This window comes from Myotis brandtii, unplaced genomic scaffold, assembly GCF_000412655.1.
Source record: "Myotis brandtii unplaced genomic scaffold, ASM41265v1 scaffold327, whole genome shotgun sequence".
NCBI classification, from domain to species: domain Eukaryota; kingdom Metazoa; phylum Chordata; class Mammalia; order Chiroptera; family Vespertilionidae; genus Myotis; species Myotis brandtii.
The window spans coordinates 438,344-450,553 of NW_005362585.1; the positions used below are offsets into that span (position 1 = coordinate 438,344).

Genomic DNA, 12,210 nt, shown 5'->3' on the forward strand with positions numbered 1-12,210 from the left:
AAAGATTAAAAAAAAAAAAGATCGTGTGCAAAACCGACAGCCCCACAGGGGCAGTGGCAGGGGTGATGACAGGAAACAACAGTGTCCCTCAGAGGCCGTTAAGAGTTGGTGGCGCGCGGCGCTAACGCGAGTGCACGAGGGTTTGTCACTTGACATTGAGGTGATTTTGAGGTGGTGGCTTTTGTTGGCTTTTGGGAATGATACACTGTCAGTGGGGTCAGTTGGTGGGGGGTTAAAGACTCTAGTAAATGGGAGTCTACGCGGGACAGGGATGGGGGTTTCTGCGGTTGTTAGTTTTTAGACTCCTTGCTGTGTCTCGTTGCCAAGTCTTAATAATAATAAATAGTGTGTCTGTTTAGATTTGTTCTTCCATGAGTCTCCCCAGAAGTTTGCTAATTTTATTAGTCTTGCCAAAGAACCAACTTTTGGCCTTGTTGATCCTCTCTAATATATCTATTTCCTTAATTTCTGCTCAAACCTGTACTACTTTCTCTTTATCAACTTCTTAAATTACACATTAATTTATTAATATTCAGTCTTTCTTTGTGAAAAAAACATTTAAGAACATGTATTTCCCTTTAAGAGACTCTTTAGCTAAAATTTTATATGCACCATCTTATTATTGAGCTTTGTGTTTAATTTTTCTTCTTTAATTCTTTGCATTACTTCAGTATAATGCTTTGGAAAGGGTTGAAATTTCTATTACATCTTCTCATCTAGGGATATGGTATGTCTATGTGACTTTCATATTTGTCAGTTTTTTTAAACTTTTAAAAATTCTGTAGGTACCATTTCTTTAAAAGTTTATTTCATATATTTCTTGCTATCATTACTAATGGGTTTTTCCCATTTTCATTTTATCATTGTTGTTGTAGAGGAAAAACCATCTTACAATTTTATTTTGTGTCTAGCCCCTTATGAAATTACCCAATGAATTCTTTATATATATATATATTATTGATTTCTTACAGAGAGGAAGGGAGAGGGATAGAGAGTTAGAAACATCGATGAGAGAGAAACATCGATCAGCTGCTTCCTGCACACTCCCTACTGGGGATGTGCCTGCAACCAAGGTACATGCCTATCTGCACACTCCTACTGGGGATGTGCCTGCAACCAAGGTACATGCCTATGACCGGAATCGAACTTGGGACCCTTGAGTCCACAGGCCGACGCTCTATCCATTGAACCAAACCAGTTAGGGCCCAATGAATTCTAATAGAGTCTGGTAGGGTTTCTATGTATAAAATCATATCTTTGGCAAAGAACGCTACATTTTCATTTCTTTGCAATATTTATTCTGATTGTTTCATCTTCTATTGTGTGAGCCAAAGCCAGAAAAACAATTTTGAATTGTACCAGATATCCCTATCCTGTTGCTAATTTTAACGGCAATAGCTTCACCATTTTATTTTTTAGCATAGTATTCCATGATTATGTTTTGTAAATGATTTTTGTGAAATGTAATTTATTTCTTCCCTAATTTTAGTTTTTTATTAGTAATGATTGCTGACTTGTGCCAAAGGCTTTTTTTCCTGTAAGTTAATAGTAGCATGTTTCCCCCATCCCCAATTTGTCGATTTAATAAATAATAATATTAATGTTGAATCATTCATTTTCATGTGGGAAGAAGAGGCTAAGAGATTTCTGTATAAGAATTTTAAGGATTTTCATCCTAAAATGGCAAAATAATTCACGATGGCAGAAGAGTGTCATTCATTCAGATGACCAGGTTTCCAGATTTCCTGTCTCTACAGTCATCCACCAGGTCCTTATGGACAAGTCCTTCCGCCACCCACTCCACGAGGCTTCAGCACCATTCAATGCTCCAGTTCTTACTCCCCCAAACCCAGATCTGCCTTAAAGCTGGAATTAAGGGATAGGCTGGCTGGGTATGGTGTGAAGCCGCCTGTGGAGCCAACCAAGAATAAGAGACTCTGAGCTCATTAATTTGACTCCAACACTCATGATTGTTTAAATAATCCACCCTGACTAAGCCTCAGAGTGGGTTTGCTGAACTTTGTGGGGTAAATGGGGAATGACACAGATAACATGGATACTATCCTTTTAGGAGTCCTCGGTGGAGCTGTTGAGCTTTCTCCTTCCTGGAGGTGGCAGGAACTTCCATTCATTCTGACTGCAGCCCACATACAGACACCCATCTAGCTTTGGAAGGTGGGCTGAGACCCAGGGTGAACATGCCAGCTAATGAGACATTACTCCAGAGGTTCTCTGCCTTGGTTCCGGGACAACCTGACAGATCATTTAAGGTAAGGAGGAGGAGCTTACTGTTTCTTATTTTCTATTTTTTTAGGTAAATTTTAATTTTGAGATAATTGTGGATTCAAATGTAATGTACTGTTGCCCCAGTTTCCCCCAATGGTCACACTGTGCAGAACCTTGATACAATATCACAATCAGTATATTGACATACAGAACATTTCCATCACTAGAAGGATCCCTCATGTTGTCCTTTAATGACCACAACCACTTCCCTTCTTTCCCACTCCCTTCTTAACCCCTGGCAACCACCAATCTGTGCTCCAGCTCTACAATTTTGTCATTTCTAGAATGTTAGCCTGGCGGTGTGGCTCAGTGGTTGAGTGTCAACCTATGAACCAGGAGGTCACGGTTTGATTCCTATTCAGGGCACATGCCTGGGTTGCCCGCTCAATCCCCAGTGTGGAGCGTGGAGGAGGCAGTTGACCAATGATTCACTCTCATCATTGATGTTTCTATCTCTCTCTTCCTCTCACTTCCTTTCTCTGAAATCAATTTAAAAAAATGTTATACAAGTGGAATCATACCGTATGTAATCTTTTTGGGACTGGCTTATTTGTTTATTTATTTAAAAGTTTTCTGTCTTGCTACGTTGTTTGTCTTGTCCTTTTTTAAAAATATTTTTATTGACAGTGAGGTTCTGGGTAGGTCTCTTATTTGAACATTGACTAGGCTTCTTAGAGGGAGTGATAGGTCCTGAACTTCCTCTTCCTGTTGATACACATGACTGTATTAAGAGTGGTGTATTAAGGTGAAGAAAACTCTTTGTAAATGTCCTAGAGAAATATAGTAGCTTTCTGTTCACACTTTGCAAGTAAAAAGGGTGGATCGTTCCACTATTGACATATTTAAAAAAAAAAGAGCGGTCTATCACAAAATCTGGATGAAGAGTTTTTATTTTTTAATTTTTTAAAATATATCTTATTGATTTTTTTTACAGAGAGGAAGGGAGAAGGATAGAGAGTTAGAAACATTGATGAGAGAGAAACATAGGTCAGCTGCCTCCTGCACACTCCCTACTGGGTATGTGTCTGCAACCAAGGTACATGCCCTTGACTAGAATCAAACCGGGGACCCTTCAGTCCACAGACCAATGCTCTATCCGGTTAGGGCTGGATGGAGAGTTTTTAGAAGTGTTACAGGGTTCAAATGAGGGATGAAAACAGACTAAACTTCCTGACTGGTTCCCATTTGCAGCTGATGTTTCAATTTTTAGTGAGTGCATCTTTTGGTATTGATTTTAACAGCAACAGAACTGTTTGAGGATGCTTCTGTCACTTTGTCATCTTCCCAACTTGCAGCCATCTGTGCAGATTGCTCATCATCACCTGCCGTGAACACCGTGAAGACAGTGCTGCTCCTCTTGGCCAAGGTGATGGCCACCTGAATGGTGCCCAGGAACCACAGCATCACTCCCCTCTCCTCTGCTGTCTGTTATAAGGACACTTGTCATTGGATTTAGGGTCCACCCAGGTAATTCACTATGATCTCAATTCAAGATCCTTAACTGCATATGCAAAGATCCTTTTCCCAAATAAGGTAACATTCACAGAGTCCAGGTGTTAGCATATGGGCATATTTTTGGGGGGTCCACCATTCAACCCATTATAGTCCATTTTCTGGTCTCCAAATTCATGTTCATCCCACGTACAAAATAAATTCACCACATCCCAACAGCCCCAAAAGTCTTAACTCATTATAACATCAACTCTAAGTCCAAAATCTCATCTAAGTGTCATCAGCTCAAAAATCCCTAGATCTTATTATTTAAACTATCTAAGTCAAGTATGGATGGGATGAGGCTGGGTATGATCCATCCTGGGACAAACTTTCTTTCGATCTGTGAATCTGTGAAATTAAAAAACAAGTTGTTTCCAAGGTACAATGGTGGATCAGGCATAAGATAGACATTTCTCTTCCAAAGGGAGAAATTGGAAGGAATCGAAGGGTCACTGGTCCTAAGCAAGTTTGCAATTGAGCATGGCAATTCCATTAGGTTTCAAGGTGCCTGAGGATGGAGCACCAGTGTAGTGACCACTGTAATGAGAGTGTTTCTTTTTTAAAAAAAAATATTTGTATTGATTTCAGAGAGGAAGGGAGAGGGAGAAAGAGATAGAAACATTGATGAGAGAGGAACATCATCGATTGGCTGCCTCCTACATGGCCCCCACTGGGGATTGAGCTTGCAACCCGGGCATATGCCCTGAGCAGGAATCAAACCTGCAACCTTTTGGTTCATGGGTCGATATGCTCAACTGCTAAGCCACACCGGCCAGGTGAGAGGATTTATTGAGACCAAAAAACAATGCAGGCAACTCTATAGATGATAATGGAATTTATTATAAGGTAAGTTCCTTACAGGGATAGGATTGGAGCAGGCAGGTGACTTAGTCTGTGCAGATATTCTTTGCTATCAGACTGCTGTTCCATTACCTTTTTTACTAGTATAGTATAGCTTAGGTATGAATGATTGCCAAGAAAAAGGGAAAAATAATGCAGTATGTGCCAGGAGCCATACCTCCTGGTGGCCTTGCGATAGATGAGTGTTTAGAGTTGATGCTAGCACTAGTTTGATATTTATCTTGGTTGCCATGCCATTCTGGCCACTACTGACAAGAATCTTTACAGCTACATTGTGTAGGTTTAAGAAACACAGATAATCATTAACAATAAAGCTTTGGTGTGCTGGTTAAGAACAGTGAGGTTGGTCAGAGTTCATAGCATGAAAAACTTGAATAGAAATGAGGAACACAAAAATGTAGTTTTGTTCATAGCAACATCCATACACAAGGCCTGAAAATAATTCTTTGTGACTTAATTCTCTGCCCCGTGGGGCTGAGGTGGCTCCATGTTTTGGACCTGTGGCACCATTTTCAACCCCTGTACCACCTACTGCTCCATTGGCCTCTCTCTACCTCTGGGCCTGCATCTCCACCCTCTGACTCTTCCCTGGAAGTCATTCTTCCTTTCTTTACAAGCATATGGTTAAAGCTAGGTAGTTTCATCAGATGGTTTCCTACCTGTAATATTTTAGAAGCCTGACAGCCTTTTCTCTTTTTGTCCTTTATTTGTCCCTTTCAGTTCAAGCTTGTAGTGTTTCTACACATACAACATTCTCAAAAGGCTTGTGGCTCTCCTGTGTAGGTCTCCATCAGCCAAGATATCTTTACTGGATAATCCCATCTCTATTCCTAGATGGTTCAGTGGGTCATGAATCACATATCTCATCTCTTCAGGAAAAGATTATCTAGCTATACTCTTGGCTTTCTCTCCATAGCACTAGTTCCGAACAGTGAATTTTCTAATTTTTTTTTTTACACTATGGGTAGGACAAGAATATCCCAAATCATCAACTGTTGGTTCCTTTTTTTGCTTAATAGCTTCTTAGCCAATATGTTTCTTTTGTCTCACCTTTCGCTATAAGCAGCAAGACAAAAACAGGCTACACCCTTAATACTTTGCTTGAAAATCTCTCAGCTAAATGTCCAAGTTCATTCCTTATAAGTTCTATTTTTCCACACAACCATAGAACACAATACTATCAAGTTTTCTGCCACTATATAACAAGGATAGTCTTTTATCCAGTTTCCAGTAACTCGTTCTTCATTTTCATCTGAAATCTCACCTTTTATGTTCATATTTCTATTAACATTCTGCTCATGATGATACACTTATTCTGTAAGATGATAGATGCTTCCTCTACTCTTTCTCACTTCCTTTTGAGCCCTCTGCAGCAATGCCTTTAAAATGTTTTAATTTATTGATTTAAAAAATATGTTTTTATTGATTTCAGAGAGGAAGGGAGAGGGAGATAGAAACATCAATCTCCTTCTGCACACCCCCTACTGGGGATCAAGTCTGCAACCCTGGGCATGTGCAATCAAACCATGACCTCCTGGTTCATAGGTTGACGCTCAACCACCAAGCCAAACCTATTTATTGATCAAACCTATTTAGAGAGAGAGGAAGGGAGAGAGAAATATCAATTTGTTGTTCCATTTATTTATGCATTAATTGGTTGACTGTTGTATGTGCCCTGACCGGGGATTGAACCTGCAACTTTGGCATATGGGAACGACGCTCTAGCTAACTGAGCTACCCAGCCAGGGCAGCAGTGCCTTTAATGTCCATATTTCTTCCAATAGTCTCTTCCAGGCAATCTAGGTTTTGTGTGTCACACACCTCAAAATTCTTCCAGATTCTACACATTATTTCAAGCCAAAATCACTTGCACATTCTTAGGTAATTATTACAGTAGTGCCTCACGTCCCAATAAAATTTGTGTTAGTTTCCAGGCCGGCCATAGCTAATGACCAAAAACTTGGATTTAAACAACAAAAAATTTATTCTCTCATATCTCTGGAGGCCAGAAGTCTGAAATCAAGGTGTTGGCAGAGCCATGGTCCCTCTGAAGGTTCTAGGGCTGTGGTCGGCAAACTGTGGCTCGAGAGCCACATGTGGCTCTTTGGCCCCTTGAGTGTGGCTCTTCCACAAAATACCACGTGCGGGCGTGCACGTACAGTGCGATTGAAACTTCGTGGCCCATGCGCAGAAGTCGGTTTTCGGCCTGGGCGAGTCTATTTTGTAGAAGTACTGTTGATATTTGGCTCTGTTGACTAATGAGTTTGCCGACCACTGCTAGGGGAGCATCCTTCCTTGTCTCTTCAAGGTATTCTTTGGCTTTTGGCTGCATCACTCTCTGTGGTTTCAGGCATCTCCTGGGGGGGTCTCGGAACATATCCCCGTGGATAAGGGGTGAGGAAGTACTGTATATATAGCCCATTGGTAAGAGCCAAAAAACTGTTGTCTTCATAGTATTTGTTTCCATATTTGTCTCCCCCCACTAGTGTACCAACAGGATTTGCCCCGAAGAAAATTTGTGTATAGCCACGGAGGCTGCTGTGGCCACTGACCCTCTGCAGTTCGTGCTTCAGGACCTGCAGGAACTCCATCTTGTCCTGCAGGCCTAATTGAGTCTTCAAAAGGCCATTTCACCATTCTATCAAGCCAGCTGTTTCGGGATGGTGGGGAACATGGTAAGACAAGTGAATCTCATGAGCTTGGACCCATTGCTGCACTTTATTTGCTGTGAAGTGAGTTTCTTGATCAGTGGATAAGGCCCCAGATGGCAGTTTTGGCAGAAGCATTGTGTGCAGGGAAGGCAAATCCATATCCAGAGTAACTGTCTATTTCAGTAAGAATAATGTGCTGCCCCTTCCATGATGGAAGTGGTCCAATGGAATCAACCTGCCACCGGATAGCTGGCTGATCACCCAGGGGAATGGTGCCATATCAGGGACTCAGTGTTAGTCTTTGCTGCTGGCAAATTAAGCACTCTGCTGCCACCAGGTCTGCCTTGGTGACTGGAAGTCCATGTTGTTAAATCTATGCATAAACTCCCTCCCTGTCACCATGGTTATTTTGGTCATAAGCCTGTTGGGCTCCCATCTTTGTTAGTACAAGTAGCACACACTTTGAGAATTATGTCTGAGTGTGGAGCATTGTACCAGGCCAGCTCAGCCAAGGGTTCGGTGAGCCTGAGGGGGGGCAGCGAAGGATGCATAAAAGATAGATAAAGAGAATAAGCTGGGTCTAGGTGGATCTCTTGTGCCTGGCTAAGGCCACAGAGAGAGATCCAGAGGCAAGCTGAGCCTTTATTCTGTAGCCAGAGGTAAACAAGGTAGTGGTCACCATAGTTACAATGTTCTTGTGGGTTTCACTTGTTTTGGCAGCACTTGCTGCAAGGTAGTGGTCACCATAGTTACAATGTTCTTGTGAGTTTCATTTATTTTGGCAGCGGCTTGCTGCACCTCCCCATAGTCCATTAGCTACCCAGATAAGGGATCTAGGGCATCATAAGGTCAAGCCTAATTATGCTAAGAGGGCTGTGCCCTCTAAGCTGGGACTTGTTTGTGGCTTTGCCAACAGGTCAGTCTGAGGCTTAACCCTATCGCTGCTCCCTACAGAGCATAAGGGTCTAAAGGCATCAAGAGAGCTATTGGTGTTTGCAGTTCAGACATGGCTTACTTTTCTTCGGGGCCTTATTCAAATACAGCCTTTTTTTAGGGAGTGTTATGGAGAGGAACTAGCAATATTCTCAATTGTGCATTTTACAAAATATGCATTTTACAAAATTCAAGTCACCTTATCAGGTGCTGTTTCTTGCTTAGTACCAGGGGTAGGCAACAACAGCAGTTTATTTTTAAAATTTTTTTGTAAATACGTTTTTTTTCATTTAAAAAATATATTAAAAAAATATTTTTATTGATTTCAGAGAGGAAGAGAGAGGGAGAGCGAGATAGAGACATCAATGATGAGAGAGAATCATTGATTGGCTGCCTCCTGCACGCCCCACACTAGGGATCGAGCTCTCAACCTGGGCATGTGCCATTGACTGGAACCAAACCTGGGAAGCTTCAGTCCACAGATGAACACTCTGTCCACTGAGCAAGACCAGCTAGGGCCATTTTTATTGATTTTTTAGAGAGAGAGGGGGAGGGAGAGGGATAGAGAGATAGGAACATCAATGAGAGAGAAACATCATCGATCAGCTGTTTCCTTCACGCCACCTACTGGGGATGAAATCTACAACCCAGGCATGTGCCCTGACCAGGAATCAAACTGTGACCTCCTGGCTCATAAGTTGATGCTCAACCACTGAGCCACACCATCTGGGCTCCAGTGTAGTTTTTCTAGTAAATTCTTTTTTTTTTCTAGTAAATTCTTAATGGTGTTTTTTTGAGAGAATTAGTTCCCAGAAATCTTTTCTATGTGTCCCATTCTGATCATTTCAGATTGTTGTTACAGGGATCTGTATCTTTCGAGGATGTGGCTGTGGATTTTACCCGACAGGAGTGGCACAGACTGGATCCTGCTCAGAGGACCATGCACAAGGATGTGATGCTGGAGAACTACAGCAACCTGGCATCTGTGGGTGAGAATTATTGTCCATGTAACTCCTGGTAGCATGTGTTTTCTGTTTTGGTTGTTGTTGAGTTTAATGATATTTTAGTTTTAGATTCAAGGGTCACAGATGATTGATCAGTTTGGGGCACCAGGAAGAGTGTGTGTGTTCTCACTTCCCCCGATGAAAGGTTTAAATGGGCCCCCTTCCTCGTGCAGCTCATGAAGATGCACCTTCCTCCTCCATCAGAGACCCTAAAGCTCAGACAACTTGGCCCATGTCCTGTGCCATTTCCCATTAACAGGCCTCTGCGTGGCCAAACCAGAGATGATCTTCAAGTTGGAGCGAGGCGAAGAGCTGTGGATATTAGAGGAGGAATCCTCAGGCCATGGTTACCCAGGTGAGTGAGCAAGAACTGGGCATATGGATAACAGGAGATAAGAGCCCAGGAATTCAGGTCTAAGGTTATCGCTCAGCAGTACTTTTCAGGAATCTTTCTTTAGAGGTCCTTGCTCTTTGAAAATGACTGAAGAACAGAAGACCTGTATATTTCAGATGTCTAAATCGCACATCCCAGTATCATGCTCACACTTTGATGTTCTCTCCTATTTTATCTTGATTTTTGTGGTTATTTACCACTCTTGTCTGTCCCTGCCTGCCTCACCTTAGACATATATCCTTAGCCAGCTTCTCTCTCTCTATTGTTCTCAATGCCTTCCTTCTCTCCATTGCTTCAGATGCCTTCTATTGTAGCCATTCATTCATTCATGAGTGTCAACTATATGCTGGTCACATTCTGTGCAAAGGTGTGGGGATCCAGCAGTGAATAAACTAATATCACTGTTCTCCTTGCAATTCTACATGATGGAAAGAGACCAGAAGTAAACAAATACATAATATTTGGTAGGGAAAAATCAATGCAAGATAAGAAGATAGACAATGATGGGAGGGGAGGTGCTTTTAGGGAATGTGGCCAGGGAAGACTTTTTTGGTGAGGTTAACATCATTGCACCAACATCAGTGAAGTGAGAGATATGGAGCCATGTAGATTTTGAATACTTTGGGGACAGATATCTGTAAGTTCCAAGCCTAGTCTGAGTGATATATCCTAGTAATAGCAAAGAGGCCAGTATGGCTTAAGTATGGGTGATGAGAGTGTTAAGAAGCAATATCGGAAAGTTTTCTAGGGGCCAAATTATGTAGAGTTTTATAGGCTGTGTTAAGCACTTTAATTTTATATTGTGACAGGGAAAGCCGTTGTTGGGTTGTGAATGAAAGAGTGATGATATGATTTGTTTTAAAAGGATCTCTCTCACTGCTGTTTGGCAACAGTTCTGTTGGGGGTAATGCCCTCAGGCATGATAAAGACCTTCAGCATAAGACGATTCAAACTTTGGATCAAACTCTTGAATACAATGGGTGTGGGAAAGTCTTCTACAAGAAAACGGGCTTTGTTGGGCATAAAAGAACACACACAGGAGATAAAAACTTTGAATGTCATGAATGTGGGAAAACTTACTGTAGGAAATCAAACCTTATTGAACATCTGAGAATACACACAGGGGAGAGACCCTATAAATGTAATGACTGTCCAAAAACCTTTAGTGCAAGATCATACCTCATTGCTCATCATAAAACTCACACAGGGGAGAAGCCCTTTAAATGTAATGAATGTGGGAAATCTTTTGGTAGGAAGTCACAACTCATTCTACATCAGAGAACACACACAGGAGAGAGGCCCTATGAATGTACTGAATGTAGGAAAACCTTTTCTGAGAAGGCAACCCTCACAATTCATCAGAGAACTCACACCGGGGAGAAACCCTATGAATGTAGTGAATGTGGGAGAAAATTTCGTGTTAAGATATCTCTTACCCAACACCAGAGAACTCACACCGGGGAGAAACCCTATGAATGTGGTGACTGTGGGAAAAACTTCCGTGCAAAGAAATCCCTAAATCAACACCAGAGAACACACACAGGTGAGAAACCCTATAAATGTGAAGAATGTGGGAAATTCTTTAGAATGAAGACGACTCTCAATAATCATCAGAGAACTCACACAGGTGAAAAACCCTATCAATGTAGTGAATGTGGGAAATCTTTTAGGGTGCACTCATCTCTGGGGATACATCAGCGAATTCACACAGGAGAGAAACCTTATGAATGTAGTAAATGTGGTAATGCCTTCTATGTTAAAGCACGCCTCATTGAACACCAGAGAATGCATTCAGGAGAGAAACCCTATGAATGTAGTGAATGTGGAAAAATCTTTAGTATGAAGAAATCCCTTTGTCAACACCAGAAAACTCACACTGGAGAGAAACCTTATGAATGTGGTGAATGTGGAAATGCCTTTTATTTGAAAGTACGCCTCATTGAACATCAGCGAATTCACACAGGAGAGAGACCCTTTGAATGTCAGAAATGTGGGAAAGCCTTCTGCCGTAAAGCACACCTCACAGAGCATCAGAGAACTCATTAGGTTGGCACTTACCTTATGCTATGGAGAAAGCTTCTCTGTGAAGGCTCCCTTCACCATTTGATCACTAGGGCACACAGAGTGCACTTGTAACAATTTGGCTCCTACATTGGTGTAAAAATATGTCCTGATCCCCTTAGGGGAGAGCTCATTGTTGTTTTTATTTCATTTGGATTTCCCTAATTAGTGGTGAGGTTGAACATTTTTCTCTCTGTTGATTGGCTGCATTGACTGACTGTTGATATCCTTATGCTCGTTGTTTTCTAATGGGCAGTTTATTTTTTACCTCTTGGTTTAAATGTTGTTTTTAATATATGAGACTATAAAAGTTATTTTCCAGTCATGTGTGTTGCAAAGATCTTCCCCCAGACTGTGTCCGGTTCTTTAATTTTCTTCTGCTCAGGTTTTATGTTTTAATTGTCAGTTTTAGGGTGATAATATTCTATACTTTCCTCCAAAGTTAAAGTTTCCTTTTCAACATTTAGAATTTTCATCTATCCTGAGTTTTTTAAATATAGTATGAATGCTGCAATATATAATGATA

The 12,210-nt window shown here is 41.4% G+C and overlaps 1 protein-coding gene across 2 annotated transcripts in view; it reads left to right on the plus strand.

Moving 5' to 3' along the window:
* Positions 1-12,210, plus strand: part of LOC102244238 (zinc finger protein 157) — a 38,995-nt gene that overhangs the window by 181 nt on the left and 26,604 nt on the right. Inside the window, exons 2-6 of one of the 2 annotated variants that reach the window (XM_014543521.1) lie at positions 2,072-2,270; positions 3,528-3,753; positions 7,128-7,316; positions 9,088-9,214; positions 9,489-9,584. In XM_014543521.1, the coding sequence (XP_014399007.1) occupies positions 7,302-7,316; positions 9,088-9,214; positions 9,489-9,584 (238 nt within the window). In that variant the 5' untranslated portion in view covers positions 2,072-2,270; positions 3,528-3,753; positions 7,128-7,301. Of the gene's footprint in view, positions 1-2,071; positions 2,271-3,527; positions 3,754-7,127; positions 7,317-9,087; positions 9,215-9,402; positions 9,585-10,488; positions 12,205-12,210 lie in introns of those variants that run through there. The other variant, XM_014543520.1, reaches the window with a different exon arrangement.